Here is a 16068-nt window from a genome sequence, read left to right as displayed (position 1 = left end):
CTTCACGATGAACTGTTCCAGGGATATTATAAATGCTGATTAAGAAATAAGGGATTTGTTACTGATCTGAGTTGAGTGGACTTTAGAAACCCTTTGTAATTTCCTGTTTTGCTAGAGTGGATTTTCTGGACAGGAATGCAGTTCTAGTTATTTCTAGTTATGATACTGTACTTTGGAGCTACACACAGAGTCACTTCTGTTTTCTTTGAAATATCTTTTTTCTCAGGGTCAAAAATTAGGAAAGTATATCTACTTAGCGGTTGGGGAAGTTGGGCATCTTGAGCTCCTAGCTCCAGTTCAGTCTCAAGTAGAGAACAGTCTGTTCTCAGAAAGTTGTTAGAGTGTTCATAATTGTATATTCCTTTCCCTATGTCCTTGTGTGCTTATTGTTGGGTGAGGAAGTCATGTTTTGGAAGAAGGAGTCATTGTTACTTTTACTGGTTAGAGCTGGGGGAGGGGAGATATCATGCTATTATTTAACTCAGATAACCACAGGAGCCAGTAGTGGTCTCTGCATTGGCTGGCTTCGATGTGACTTGGGAGGACAGGTGATAGAAATGAGAAGTATTTGTGTTCCCTGTGGTTTATGTCTGACTTTGCTGGGGTGTAATCTGAGGTTTTGCCAGTGAGTGTGAACACGCATAGGCTGGGTGGGTACTGCATTAGTGGACTGACTCTATAGAGCTCTGAGTGGAATTAGAACAGTGCTTACACTCAGTTCTTTTAACTGATTATTTATTTGTTTTTATCTGTTTGTTTGTGCAAGGGATTGACCCTAGAGCCCTGAACATGCTAGACAAATGCTTTACCACAGAGCTATGTCCTAGACTCTTTACTTACTTACTTATGTATGAGGAGCTGGGGATGGAATCCTGGGTCTTGTGCATGCCACTAAACAACATTTCCAGACCTTTGGGTCTGTGAAGATTAGGTATTGGTACATAGCTCAGGTTGACCTCAACCTTGTGGTCCTCTTGTCTCTGTTTCCCTAGTGCTAGGGTTACAATCGTGCCCAGTTGCTTGCTTAATCCTTAAGCTAGTAGATATCATTTGAATAATCAGGACCATGAAATAAACAACAACGTTCAAGGAAATTTTCAGGAACTTGAGTGTAGAGAGTTAGGGATGAGACACACTGAAGGAAAGTGGGGTGCTCAGACTTTAAGGTGGTGGGGAATCCCAGGATTTAGTGGTTTATCTTCTTCTTTTATTTTTAACCTCTGCTCTGCAATGAAACCACACCCTTCCTTCTTCCTGAAAGCAATGGTTAACTTCCTCCCCTGCTGCAGCATTACACTGCATGTAAAGGGGGAATGGGTGGAAGAAGATCCCAAGGTTATTGGATCTAGTTGTATTCTGTTGGGAGGGGCAAGACATGTGCTTTATATATGCAGTCTCATTAGGTTATGTCTTGGTGCTTAACATAGAACAATTTAACAACGTTTGAGAATGTGTTCTGTAGCTGTAACTTGTTAAAGACGTTGAAGACTTTTTTTGAGGGGCGTTGCTGAGTACTTTCCTTCGTATTTGGAAATGGAGAATTTACTCTCTTCATTCAAGAGCTTCCTGGAATGGGAGTTTACCCTGGTACCACAGCTTGAAGATTCCTAGAACGATAATAAAAGGAGGCTTTTTGTGGACACCCTCCCCCCTTCCGCCACCCCCCATTGTAGCCTTCCTAACTTACATTCTTAAAGCTTTCCAAAAGGTTTTCTGTAGGGAGCTTACCTGAGTCTGTGTTATTAAGCAAATGGTCTTTGAATGCTTCTAATGTGCCAAGTACTGTTCAAGATGTTAGGGATGTTAGTAGCCTTGAAACTACTGGACTCAAACCCTGTGTACTCATGGAACTTACATTCTCATGCTCCAGAAATCCCACCTGCCAGAATTCTAGGCCTGTAGAGGAAAGTGGTATCTAAGATTGTTATGGAGTGTTATGGTTCTTATGTGAGTACCGACAGAAGGATTTCAGTCCACAAATACCTTCTCAAAAGCCCTTTCATTTTTGAAAGAAAGATGCTGTCTTAGACAGAACAAAGGTCAGCCAGAACATGAATTGTTTTGTGGGCTCTGTTTCAGAACGGCCGGTTTGTGGGCGATGCTGACCTTGAGAGACAGAAATTTTCAGATCTGAAACTCAACGGACCCCAGGTAATTGTTTCCACTCAAGGTCTAGGGACTTCATTCACATCTTTGTACCTCTCCAGTCTTTATGATCATATTGCTATGCTGCAGTGCTCATCGTAAATATTTACTAGTTTTTTAATTTTGGAAATTAAAAAGGTACCATTTCAAATTATAGTTTTGCTGATTTTTTTTTTAATCATTGGCTTTTCTCATGGTATTCCTATCTCATTTGATCCTCCAAAAACTGCAATTGTTTTGAGGGAGAGCATAATTTTACATTGTAGAAAAGCTTACCTAAAATCTAACTGAGGAGATGAACGAATCTGATGAATAACAAAATCTTTGTTGGGCCTGATGGGGCAAATCTAATCTTAGTGTCTTAGGAGGCTGTGGCAGGAGGATCAAAAGTTTCAAGGCCTCCCTGGGAGATTGCTGGAACCTTATCCCAAAGTAAAAGTAGGAGGAGGCTCCAAATGTTTTCAGTGGCAGGTGGGGTGCTTGCCTAGCTACCCAAAACAAAGCAAAAACCTGGTATTTTTATTATTTTTTAAAATCCGTATCTTTACTGAGTAAGCTGTTCTTTTTGAAGTATTGCTCCAGTGTAAATATTACAGTTAACACAGTTAATATCCAAGTCGGGGACCAGAATGGGAGGTAACCTGCTGTCCCAGTCACTGCAATGTCAGCATGATTCTAGTTACCTTTTTAAACTTATATGTGTTAGATAGCTAGTACTAGGAAGTTTTATTTTCTGTCCTTTTACATGTGGTCCTAGTTGACCTGGAATTTGCTGTGTATATTAGGGTAGGCTTGAATTTACAGGTCTGCATGCATTTGCCTCTTGAGTGCTGGGATTAAAGGTGTACACTACCATGCCCTGCCTTTTTGTACAAGTATTAAAGATGACAACCATTTTTTATTAAAAACCCCTGAGGACAATGGGAGATGCATGAAGGCCTCCTGTCTCTAGAGGCACCTGTGTTTCTTACTAGAATAGATTGTTACTACATAGGTTCAGTTGTATTTTCACTCTTTTCTCTCTCATAGGATCACAACCACCTTCTGTACAGCACTATCCCCAGGATGCAGGAGCCAGGACAGATTGTGGAAACCTACACCGAGGAGGACCCTGAAGGAGCCATGTCTGTTGTTTCTGTGGAGACCACAGATGATGGGACCACTAGACGCACGGAGACCACAGTAAGCTGAGATTTTCGTGTCTTAGAATGATAGGTCCTCTGTGGTATTTTAGTAGAGAAGCTAACGAGTTAAGTGAGCCAAAGCCACTGTCTGCCAGAAAGAAAGTGATGCCTGGGCAAAGAGACAAGGTAAAAGAAGTTCAGGAAGTGGGAAGAGAGGAGGAGTATGACAGTTACAGTAGCTTCCGGAGAGGATGTTAGTGATTGGGCAGTTTTTTTCCATTGAGGGCTTCTGTAGGATGGAGAAGAGATATAGATGACACACACTTCTGTATAAAGACCTAGAGGGTAGGGTTTCTATCTTAGAGTACTGTGGAATTTAAACTTAGATTCTTTATTTCCTCAATAGTTGGTTTTCCTTTTCTTATTCCTTAAATGAAGGTCAAAAAAGTTGTGAAGACAATGACAACTCGGACAGTACAGCCTGTCCCCATGGGGCCAGACGGGCTGCCCGTGGACGCCTCAGCAGTCTCCAATAACTATATCCAGACCTTGGGCCGTGATTTTCGCAAGAATGGCAATGGGGGCCCTGGTCCCTATGTGGGGCAAGCGGGCACTGCCACTCTTCCTAGGAACTTCCACTATCCTCCAGATGGGTATGGCCGACACTATGAAGATGGTTATCCAGGTGGCAGTGACAACTACGGCAGTCTGTCCCGGGTGACCCGAATTGAGGAGCGGTATAGGCCCAGCATGGAAGGCTACCGGGCACCCAGTAGACAAGATGTCTATGGGCCCCAGCCCCAGGTTCGAGTAGGTGGAAGCAGTGTGGACCTGCATCGTTTTCATCCTGAGCCTTACGGGCTAGAGGATGACCAGCGCAGCATGGGCTATGATGACCTCGATTACGGCATGATGTCTGATTATGGTACTGCCCGTCGGACAGGAACACCCTCTGACCCTCGACGACGCCTCAGGTGGGCAGGAGTGGGGGAAGAGGTAGCTTTAGGGACTCCTAGAGGTCACTAAGCACCTGTCTGCTCTGAGGGCTCTTCCTCCTAGAGCTGATCTTTGCTGGCTGAAGATGCCATGCTGACTGTTTGGATGCGTAGTTGCCATGGAGGAAGATTTTACAATGGGATTGATTGGTCCTCACTCCCTTTCTTTCTTCCTTCCCTTTCTTTATTCTTGTTATTGTTGAGACAGGGTATCACTATTTAGCTCTGGCTGGTAGACCTTTTTTAAAGGACCCATTTTAGGCTTTGTGTGCTGTTCATTAGTGCCTTTGTCATGTCTCTTGTCGGGATTTCATATTTTTAAAAGGTTATTTTAAAAACTCTTACTTATGGGTGTGCACAAAAAAACATGTTTGGTCTTGGGCTGCAAACATTACTTTAAAATCAGGGTCTATATTTTCCAAGTTAAGAAATAAAGGAAGGCTTATAGTTATCTTGATAGTGAGGGTGCCCTGGCAGCTGTTCTCAGTCTTTGTAAGTAGGTTCATGACCTTCCAAAGCAAAGGTCTTGGCACTTTCCAAATGTATATTAGGTGGTATTGGCTAACCATAAACTGAATTAGTCTGGGACAGGAGTAGAGGCCCTATTATCTAAGCCTGAGTCACTGACACTCTTCAGATGGCGTGGTTAGCAAATTCAACTCCCATGTGACTCACCTTTTATTCCTAAAGGGGCACCAGATCTTAGCTGGTGTAAGCTAGCTAGGGTAGATAGATAGCAGCTATCATTAGAAGAGTCTGCCCAAGGAGTGGGGCTGAAGTCTGCTTGCTCTGACTTCCTCAATAGCCAAGAGAGATTAGACACAGGTGGGTGTGGATGACCAGACTGTTCCCTGCTGTCCTTTGAAGTGCCAGTCACATAGAGCGGGTTTGGGGCTTGGTTCTTGGGTTTATTCCAGGGTGACATTGAGTTTGGAATCCTGCTTGACTAGCAAGATTCTTGACTAGAAGAATTCTGCTTCCTGTTTCGGCCTTCAAGAATAGTGCAAGGTCAAACTTTCATAGCAAGGCAGTGATTAGTGGCAAAAGCACTGAACTTGAAAACCCTGGTTTTAGTTTGCCTCTGCCATTATCTATAGAGCCTTAAGCAAGTTATTGGGTCATTTGTGCAGTTTTGTTATTTGTGAAAGAATCTTGATCTACTGCCTATGAAAGAAGGAAGTATAAAGATAGACTTCCTTGAGTGACTGAAACAAAATCTGGCAGTGGCAATTATTTTTATAGTTGCTTGTCTTAAACAAGAAAAGTAAAATATGCTCAGCATACAGCCTAAAACACCATTCTCTCATGGACAGTTTGGTGTTTCTTGGGGTTTTCTTGAAAACATGTATCCTGTTTTCTCATTAAAAGGAAATATTTTTTCATATAGTGTTTAGCAATCTGCTTTTAAAACAAAACAACTTACTTTATTTTGTTTAAATGACATTTTAAGTTTAAAGGTGCCTTTACTATCAACCCCCTACTTCCCTTGGTTTTTCAAGACCAGGGCTGTCCTGGAGCTTTCTCTGTAGACCAGGCTGGCCTTGAACTCATAGAGATTTGCCCTGCCTTTGTCTCCCAACTACTGAGATTAAAGCCATGTGCCACTACTGCCAAGTCTATTTATTTTTTAATGAAATGATTTGTTCTACTGAGTTTTTTATTGTTTAATGATCAGTGTTGATACCTGTTAGGTAGGCTAATTTTCAATGTTTGGTGACTGTGGGAGTGGTTTTATGGAACAAGCAAGTCTTATTTGGAGAGTCCTACACAATAGAGTCCCCTATCCCAGTGGGAGCCCGGGGGGGGGGGGGGGGGGTTGGGTTGGTGGTGAGTGAGGTGAGCTCATAGATAATAGGGTTCTTCCTTTGTACTTATAAATAACAGTGTGACAGGCTCACCCTCTAGTGGGTATTGATGGTACTGAAACAGGAAGTGTTGCTTCTCATCTGACATCTTTCAGTTTCTTCTTCTGATCCAAGAGCTGGGACATTCCAATATATGTTGGTGTATAGGTGCCATTTGGCAGACATGGAAATGTAGAAGTTGAAGGATGGAACTCTTCTTGGAACATACCTGTCTGACTGAATAGCACGTGAGGCCCTGGGATGAACTGTGACAGCTAGTGTTCAAGTTTATGCCTCAGTAGTACTAAAGCTAACTCCTCAACAATATAGCCAGAAGTCCTCTGTTTTTCTTGATCAGTGCCTCTTCAATTTCCAAAATAGGGCGAGCTTAATAGTTTTGTTCCACTAGCTCTTTCCTGTGTGCGGATTCCTTGTGTGTTCTCTTTGTGATGAACGTTCCACATACTTGTCTTTCTCAATCAGCAAACTTCACAGGTTACTTTTTAAAATTTATTTATTTATTTATTTATTCATTCATTCATTCATTCATTCATTCATTGGTTTTTTGAGACAGGGTTTCTCTGTGTAGCCCTGGCTATCCTGGAACTCACTTTTTAGCCCAGGCTGGCCTCGAACTCAGAAATCCGCCTGCCTCTGCCTCCCAAGTGCTGGGATTAAAGGCGTGCGCCACCACACCCGGCCACAGGTTACTTTTAAGTTATTAAAATTGGACCCAGGGAGAGAGTTCAGTTGGTGAAATGCTTTTTGCACAACATGAGGACCAGGATTTGAGCTCCAGTACCTACATAACAAGCTAAGCTCTGTGGTGGCAGAGATAAGAGGATCCTTGGGTCCTGCAGGACAGTCAGACTAGTTTATCAGCAAGCTTCAGATTTGGGAAGAAACTCTGTCTCAAAAAAAAATAATAATAATAATGTCGAGGGACATTGAGAGTACTTGCACTTGCTCACAAAATTATTAAAAATTGACCATACAGAGGAGACACATGATCTCTGTAGAGCTGTGATCCTACCTTGAAGATGATTGGTAATAGGAATGTCTATGAAGCCAGATTTAACTGCTTGGTTCTTTGTTCTTTCAAAATTGCAGGAGCTATGAAGACATGATTGGTGAAGAGGTGCCGCCTGATCAGTACTATTGGGCTCCTTTAGCTCAGCATGAGCGGGGCAGTTTAGCAAGCTTGGATAGTTTGCGAAAGGGAATGCCCCCACCTTCAAACTGGAGACAGCCTGAGCTGCCAGAGGTGATTGCCATGTTAGGCTTCCGCTTGGATGCTGTTAAGTCCAATGCAGCTGCATACCTGCAGCACTTATGCTACCGCAATGACAAGGTGAAGACTGACGTGCGGAAGCTCAAGGGTATCCCGATATTGGTAGGATTGTTAGACCATCCCAAAAAGGAAGTGCACCTCGGAGCCTGTGGAGCTCTCAAGAATATCTCTTTTGGACGTGACCAAGATAACAAGATCGCCATAAAAAACTGTGATGGTGTTCCTGCTCTGGTCCGATTGCTCCGAAAGGCTCGTGATATGGACCTGACTGAAGTGATTACTGGTGAGTGCCAGGTTAGAGGTCACTGTTAATCTATAGACAGGTATGGATCTAGAACTTTCTAGACTCTTAACTTTTAATTAATTTATTGAATAATTAATTCTTTTTGAGTCAGGGTCTCACTGTGTAGCTCTGGCTGGCCTAGAACTCACTATGTTGAGCAGGTTGGACTTGAACTTGAAGTAATCTACCTGCTTCGGCCTCCCAAATTCTGTGATAAAAAGCATACACTACCATGCCTGGCCAATCCATTATCTTTTGATTATAGGTTCCGAGGTAGTGAGTAGCCTTGGGTCAAATCTGCTTTACAGATTTGATTGGATGACACATGACACACGCAATATTCTCCAACACATTGTGCATACCTGCATGTTTTCTTGTTTTTTTGAGGTAAAGTCTTTCTCTATGTAGGCAAGTTCTAGAACTCACTATGTAGCTTAGGCTGTCTTCTCACAGAGATCCACTTGCCTCTGCCTCCTGAGCTCTAGGATTAACGAGTGGGCCACCATTTCTGGTGCAGTCTGTTATTTTTGACCAACTATAGTAGTAGAGAAACTTGTTTTCCAAAGACACAAGCTGGAGAGCAATTGCCATTTATCCACAACCTTATAATCTGTTTTAAATGTGTACCTTTCTTGACTCAAGCAGCCTGTTCCATTTAGAAATTTGAGTTTATGGCCATTTATTTGGAATAATTTTCCAGATTATACAAGGTGATCCGTTTTGTGGGGGTATAATCACCATTCCAGAAAGAAAAAGAAATATTGGTTCTTAATTGGCAGGATATTTTTGCCCCAAGAGGACATCTCCATTGCTGCAGTTGCTTTTGGTTGTCATAACTTGAGGTTAGGTAGAGCATGTTCTTGGCATCCAATGAGTAAAGGCTAGGGCCTGATTAACGGGCAAGCATCCAACAATAGACAGGACAACTTCCCACAGCAAAGAATTATGTGGTCCAAAGTGACTGTGTTGCTGAGCTAAAGAAACTGGTGTAGATTGTTTTGTAAAGCTATTTGTGCCTATATTAAACTATACTATAAAATACATATTACCATGGGCCAGAAGCCTGACTAATACTACATGGAGTCCTAGACTCTGTAATGGGTAAATCTGTGGTCATTGACGAAGAAGGAATAGAATAGGGCTGCCTCTGATATTCTGCAGACATACTGTCTTGGGTGCTAAAGAGCTCTCTGAATTGTCCCTGTCAGGAACCCTGTGGAATCTCTCATCCCATGATTCAATCAAAATGGAGATTGTGGACCATGCGCTACATGCCTTGACAGATGAAGTTATCATTCCACATTCTGGTTGGGAGAGAGAACCTAATGAAGACTGTAAGCCACGGCATATTGAATGGGAGTCAGTGCTTACCAACACTGCTGGCTGCCTTCGGTAAGTGGAGGTTTTCAAGACTATAAAGATTCAATTTTTGCTGGAGTTGGTAGTGCTGGCCTATAAACCTGTCAGACCCTGTCTCAACAAGGGATGTGGTTTGGCTGCAGATAGAATGGAACTCGTTGCTAAGGTGCTTCCCTGGGTGCAGTCTCCAGTCCCATACATATATGCATGCACCCCAGTTGGACACTTTTTCTTTTTTTTTTTAAATTAGAAGTTGAGTTTCTGTTTGTTTGTTTGCTTGCCTGCTTCTTTTAATTATGATTATTTTGTGGTACTGAGGACCAAATTCAAGACATTGCATGTTCTAGGCAACCTTTACTCTACCTTGTGTGTACTCGACCTCAGCCTACCTGCCTTTGCTTCTTTCTTGTGTGTACCATGTTTATCGGCTTGTGTGTTTATTCCCTCTTCCTGTTCACTTTTTATTCCTCTTTGATTTTGTTCATCTAATTAGGTAAACGCCTTTTTAGAGCCTCCCACATACAAGCTTCTTACCTAGTTGTGGATTTTTGTGTCTTGGTTCCTGTCATGGTCATCTGTATTTCAAATTAAACACCTTTGTCATTGTCTGTATTTATTTGTGCTGCTATATAACAAATGACTTCTGGCTAGATTTACTGATGTTGGTTCTGCCCTCCCCACAAACCCATTTTTTTTTTTTTTTTTTTTTTGTGGTGCTGGGTATTAAACCCATTGCCTTGTATAATCTTGGGTAAACTATCTGCCACTTAGCCTGAAAGAGGGTGTCAGATCCTCTGGAGCTACAACCTTTGTGTGGGTGCTGAGGGTTGAACCCAAGTCCTTAGAAGAGCATCCAGTGCTAGTGCTCTTGACGCTGCCTGCCTGTTCCAGTTCCTGGTATGCATGTTTTTCAACAGGACTTCACAAGCTTGAGAAAGCTCAGCAGACAGACTTTCAGTCAATTTCCAACTGCAGTACCTTGCTTTTAAGTATCAATTGCCTATTGTACTGAATACAAAAGGTTTTAAGGAAGCTTTCGATGGAAATGAAGAACAATATCTGTGGGGGGCACTTTATGGATTTAAGTCCTCTACTTAATTTTGTGTTTCCCTTAGGAACGTAAGCTCAGAGAGGAGTGAAGCCCGGAGGAAACTTCGGGAATGTGACGGCTTAGTTGATGCCCTCATTTTCATCGTTCAGGCAGAAATTGGGCAGAAGGATTCAGACAGTAAGGTAAGTTAATGAATGACTAAGTGAATTTTGTTCACTAAGGCGCCTGTGGTCCAGACCTACCACCTCAGGCTATCAGGTAATATAAAATATTTATTATGCTACCCCCTCTCCCTAAAATGGGCATTTAGTTTAGACAAAGAGAAGTGTGTGTGTGTGTGTGTGTGTGTGTATGTGTGTGTGTGTGTGTGTGTGTGTGTGTGTGTGTGTGCGTGCAAGTACACAGAGAAGAAGCCAGGAGAACATTTGTTCCTTGTTTGTTACTCAGGCACTTTCCACCTTATTCTTTTTAGACAGGGTCTCACCTTGAATCTGGAGGTTGTGTTCTTTGGCTAGGCTGGCAGCAAGTACTTCAGCAATGCTGTTCCTATAGCACTGGTTTATAGGTGCATTCAAGATCATGCCAGACTTGTTGTGCAGCAAGTGCTGTTAATGACTAAGCCATCCCTTCAGCTCCAAAGATAGTTTTCTTTAGGTGTGTGTGTCCCATATAGAGTTAAGCTGCTTAGTAGTCTTCCACATTATATATTTTCTTAGTAGGGAAAACAGGGGCCTAAGTGTTGGGTCACCAACTAGTTGTAGAAGCCAGTACATGTCTATAATTAGACACCCTGTTAGCATGAAGGAAACAAGAATTTTGAGGATCTTGGGGTACTGACAAGGCAACCTGAGAGAAGATGGATTGAGTTATGCATTTAGGATTGATCTTTTAATACTCAAAACATGGAGACTTGGATTTTCTTGGAAGTCATCATAAGCATTCTCTTTTCCAACTGAACCTTTTTGTTTTATGTCCCTAAGCTTGTGGAGAATTGTGTTTGCCTCCTCCGGAACTTATCATACCAAGTTCATCGTGAAATCCCACAGGCAGAGCGTTACCAGGAGGCCCTTCCTACTGTGGCTAACAGTACTGGGCCACACGCTGCCAGTTGCTTTGGAGCCAAGAAGGGCAAAGGTGAGTTTTGCTTAGTTCCAGTACTTTAATATGGGACAAGAGGAACACTTAGCTTTATAGGGATTTAATAAATAGCGTGGAAGTCTCCCTAGTAGAGTTGTGTCCTTTTGCTCTGTTGCTGCTCCTCCCTTGTTCTACATGCCTTGACGGGTGGTAAGGTGGTGGTGGTGGTGGTGGTGGTGGTGTGTGAGGATGGTGACGATTGTTAGTGTATTGGCATCTGGGGCAGTGAAGGACAAGAACTCAGCTACACCGGGGTCTTCCTCCCTATTCCTCCTCCTTCTCTGCTTTCTTGTGTACTTGCCCATGATCCTGTTGACATCTTTCTCCTGCGTTTTCTTCCTTCATTTCTCTCCTCGCTTTCCACCTTGGTGATGCACTGGAAGATGAGTGGTTCTCCAGAGGTGAGTGCAATCTTTTAAGGCGCTTGTCTCCTAACTTGCATGGTTTGGTTCTTACCTTTCTTAATATCTCTTTGTCTAACCTTCCCCATGGATGCATGTAGGAAAACTTAGTTGAGGGAAAGCATTGGAATAAGTTTAAATCTTCTGGGTTGTGGTTTTACATGTTGTTTCTGGGCAGCAGTCCCTTTTATCAGAACTCAGTTAACAGCCACAGGAGTGGTCATCCTTTTGGACAGTCTACTGCCTGTTTTGGTCTTCCTTGTTTCTGCATCATCCTGTTGGGACAGTTATGTGTGGGGTTTCTCTTCTTTTGCCTCTTTTGATGCTGCATCTCTGATCTGAAGATTCTGACTGAAGGATGAAAAACTGCCAGGTCGAATCTTTCCTTTTTTAAAAAATTATTTCCCCTGTTCTCTCCACCCTTTCTCCATTTTCATAGGGAAAAAGCCTACAGAGGATCCAGCAAATGATACAGTGGATTTCCCTAAAAGAACTAGTCCTGCTCGAGGTAAGCTACCCTCCTTATTCTCCAGAGACTTTGGATATGGTAACATGTTCTGTGCGCTATGTTAACATTTCTCTCTGACTTAATGGATTTGAGGTTACAGTGAAAGTGTTGGGAAAAGTCACAGTATTTAGTCTAGAGCCAAAACTAGGCTGAGTATAATGGTGCATGCCTGTAGCCTTAGTACTGCAGGCAGGAGGATTGCTGCCAGTTCAAAGCCTTGTGGAGGTACAGAGGGAGAGCATGCCTCAAAAAAAAAAAAAAAAAAAAAAAAAAGAAAAGAAAAGAAAAGAAAAGAAAAGAAAAGAGAGAGACTTAGCTTTCTGAATGGCCACTGCAGCTTTTTGGACCTTGAGCCTGACTGTTAGAAGACATGTCTTTATCAGGCTTTAGATGTTTGGACCCAGGATATTAATGAATATAAACTTGCTGGCTTCCTATAAATATAAAAGTTGTTAATTAAATTATGTTAAATCTCGGGCTGTCTATCATTTAGTTACATTCATGATGGGGAGAATGACCGGGTTAAATTAGAAATACTTTGTTTTACATGTTGAATCATTAAGCCTGGCTGCTTATGGTACAAACAAGTCTAAAGTTAGCTATGAGGTACAAGTCAAGGAGAGGGGAATTGAATGCGACTAAGTTAATGTCTGTTCTCTTTTTACCATGGATTAGTTGCTGTTTGTTTGTTTTTGAGACAGGGCCACACTGTGACCCTGGTTGTCCTGGAATTCTGTCTGTAGACCAGGCTGGCTTCAAACTCACAGAGCCGCCTGCCTCTGCCTCAAAAGTACTGGGATTGAAAGTGTATGACACTGCTTTGGGCTAGAGTAGTTATTCTTAAAGCATGGGATCAGCTGGGTATGGTGGTACAGGCTTGTAGTCCTTACTCAGAGATTAAGACAGGAGGATTGATGTGAATTTGAAGCCAGTCTGCTTGACATTGCAAGACCGTGTCTTAAAAGACAAAACAAAAACCTAAGAAAAAAGAGACATGAAATCAAGGCTCTGAATGTGCTTATGATTTAATAGGGGAATTGAGGTGCCTAGTGATGCAGGAGCAGCAGTGCAGGCAGCCGAGCTTGGTTTGTAGGCATTGATTAGTGCTTTCTGTCTTGCCCTTTCTTGTGCAGGCTATGAACTCTTATTTCAGCCAGAAGTGGTGCGAATATACATTTCACTCCTTAAGGAGAGCAAGACGCCTGCCATCTTAGAAGCCTCGGCCGGAGCTATCCAGAACTTGTGTGCTGGGCGTTGGACAGTGAGTACCTCTAAGAAAATGGATTTGGGGATAGGGGTGTAGATAAGTAGTTTGCTACCATCGGTAACTTTTTCACCGCTTGCAATGTGCTTCCTATCTCCTAGTATGGCAGATACATCCGCTCTGCTCTTCGTCAGGAGAAGGCTCTCTCTGCCATAGCTGAGCTCCTTACGAGTGAGCATGAGCGAGTAGTAAAAGCTGCTTCTGGGGCACTGAGAAATCTGGCTGTGGATGCTCGGAACAAAGAGTTAATTGGTAAGGATCTGAACCAGTGCCTAGCACAGTGTCTGGATTCCACTAAATGTTTACTCATTTGTTGACATCACTGAAGAGAAGGATACTATAGTCTTCCATAGTTTATGTTTCTTAGTGTTGAAGGTTCACGGTTTAGTGCACCTTAAAAAAAGCAAGAAGTGATGATTCTTCTAGAACATTATAACCACTATTATTTGTTGACTATCTGCTTTCTCTATCTATAGGCATTGTTAAGAACTTTTTTTTTTTTTTTCATTTGCCCAGAATTAAACTAGTAACTTAGTGGCAGAGTCCAAGTTACTGATTTTTTAAAAAATTCATAAAGAATGTTATGCCTCACTGGGCAGTGGTAGGACACACCCTTAATCCCAGCAGTTGGGAGGCAGAGGCAGGCGGATTTCTGAGTTCGAGGCCAGCCTGGTCTACAGAGTGAGTTCCAGGACAGCCAGGGCTATACAGAGAAACCCTGTCTCAAAAAAATAAAATTAAAAAAAAAATTGCTATGTCTCATAGATTATCATAAGATTATACTGAACATACTGTTTTCACTAGTGTGTCTGAAGAGACCAGATAGTATATTTAATATCCAGCATTGCATTGTCTCTGTTCACTTGAGGAAATAGATGAAGGGCAGTGAGTTTATGGCTGTTTCATGTTCTTTGCGCCTTTGAGATAATCTCATGTGATAATGGAGTTGGTTTGTATGGCTAGAACTTACACTTGGCCTGATTCCTGCTATCACTGTACTGTGAGCCACCTCCTGACCTTTTCTTTTACTGCTGTAGGCAAGCATGCTATTCCTAACTTGGTAAAGAATCTGCCAGGAGGTCAACAGAACTCCTCCTGGAATTTTTCTGAAGATACTGTGGTCTCCATATTGAACACCATCAACGAAGTTATCGCTGAGAACTTAGAAGCTGCCAAAAAGCTTCGAGAGACGCAGGGTATTGAGAAGCTGGTGTTGATCAACAAATCAGGGTGAGCTTTTACTTAATCACAGCCAAAAGAATTTGAGTATGAAAGAAGAAAGTTTTTAGAAAAGAATTTTCCTCTTCCATTCTGTGAGATTACAGCCCCTTCCTGTGACATATGGAGAGGTGTTGATCTATTTTCATTCTTAATGTTTGTCTATAAATTGGCATGGATTGTTATATCAAACTACTTATGTCAGTGTTTCCGACAGTATAGGATTTGGTGAAATTTGACTTCCATGATTACATTTTTATATCCTTGTGCTGTTACAGCAGTAGTTTTCACATGTGGGTTTCAAGTTATGAAGTAGCAATAAATATAAATTTATGTTTCGGGTCACCATAGCGTGAGGAACTATATGTAGCATTAGGAAGGTTGAGAACCACTTTGTTAGAGAGTATAGGTTCTAAAATTCCCTGTTCTGAAAACTAAACTTTGTATGGCGTTACTTTCCTTCACAGGAATCGTTCAGAAAAAGAAGTCCGGGCAGCAGCTCTTGTCCTGCAGACAATCTGGGGCTATAAGGAGCTTCGGAAGCCACTGGAAAAAGAAGGATGGAAGAAATCAGACTTCCAGGTGCAACAACTCTTGACGGAAACTTTGACTTTTCTTCTCTTTTACTCCTCTGTCTTCTGTTTCTTCTAAGTCCAAGTCTTTTCCAAGATAGTAAAGACACTACTTTTTAGTACAGTGGTGCTCACAGTTTATTTTTGCTGAAGTAGTTCTACTCTCTCAATGTTGAACATACAGTAAGTAGATGGTGCTGGTAGTAAATAGTGATAATATATGGCCACTGTGAGCTTGCTTCCTATCTTCTCAGATCCTTCCATGTACTTACCATTCTCTGATCCTTATACCTCTGTCTCCCACTAGCATTATAGATATGTGCTACTGCCTAGACTCAGACTCTTTCTGAGGAGTTATCGCTGTCAATAGGCACCTAGCATCTAAACCCTTTAGGAAGAATGTGTGAGTGAGGGCTTGGGTAGTGAACGTGGAGAAGGAAACCCATGCTGTTTAAGGGCTTCTGAAGCAGGAGGTGCATGGTTAGGAGGAGGGGCCAGGAAGAAGTGGGCATCTTCAGGTTTCTATGACACTGGGTTTTATGTTTGTCTCCAGGTGAATCTAAACAATGCATCTAGAAGCCAGAGCAGCCATTCATATGATGATAGCACTCTCCCCCTCATTGACCGGAATCAAAAATCAGGTATTGTTGCCAAGCGGTGCAGCCTTCTCTGTTTAGTGCTCCTGGAATTCTTTAATGGCTTACTAACTAAGAATAGGACATGCATTTATTCTAAATAAGCTGGACACAGAGTAGGGGAATAATGTTTTACATCATAGTTATAATGTGTAAGAGAATAGGTTTGAATTTAGGAATCTAACAAAGCAGTAAGGGGTGTGGTGGTGCACACTTGTAATCCCAGCTAGCACTCTGAATT

General features: G+C 42.2%; 1 protein-coding gene across 24 annotated transcripts in view; it reads left to right on the top strand.

Moving 5' to 3' along the window:
- The window catches only part of Ctnnd1 (catenin (cadherin associated protein), delta 1), a 71882-nt gene that overhangs the window by 34816 nt on the left and 20998 nt on the right, over positions 1 to 16068 (top strand). For 17 of the 24 annotated variants that reach the window (XM_006498630.2, XM_006498638.2, XM_006498633.3 and 14 more), the window contains 14 exons: positions 2080 to 2151; positions 3175 to 3327; positions 3708 to 4243; positions 7219 to 7682; positions 8891 to 9074; positions 10157 to 10274; positions 11073 to 11226; positions 11613 to 11630; positions 12070 to 12138; positions 13272 to 13399; positions 13504 to 13654; positions 14440 to 14632; positions 15088 to 15202; positions 15746 to 15833. In XM_006498630.2, the coding sequence (XP_006498693.1) occupies positions 2080 to 2151; positions 3175 to 3327; positions 3708 to 4243; positions 7219 to 7682; positions 8891 to 9074; positions 10157 to 10274; positions 11073 to 11226; positions 11613 to 11630; positions 12070 to 12138; positions 13272 to 13399; positions 13504 to 13654; positions 14440 to 14632; positions 15088 to 15202; positions 15746 to 15833 (2443 nt within the window). The remainder of the gene's footprint in view (positions 1 to 2079; positions 2152 to 3174; positions 3328 to 3707; positions 4244 to 7218; positions 7683 to 8890; positions 9075 to 10156; positions 10275 to 11072; positions 11227 to 11612; positions 11631 to 12069; positions 12139 to 13271; positions 13400 to 13503; positions 13655 to 14439; positions 14633 to 15087; positions 15203 to 15745; positions 15834 to 16068) is intronic. The other 7 variants (XM_006498634.3, XM_030247019.1, XM_006498632.3 and 4 more) reach the window with 1 other exon arrangement.

Source organism: Mus musculus, chromosome 2 (assembly GCF_000001635.26).
Source record: "Mus musculus strain C57BL/6J chromosome 2, GRCm38.p6 C57BL/6J".
NCBI classification, from domain to species: domain Eukaryota; kingdom Metazoa; phylum Chordata; class Mammalia; order Rodentia; family Muridae; genus Mus; species Mus musculus.
This window is presented reverse-complemented; position numbering and strand designations above follow the sequence as displayed.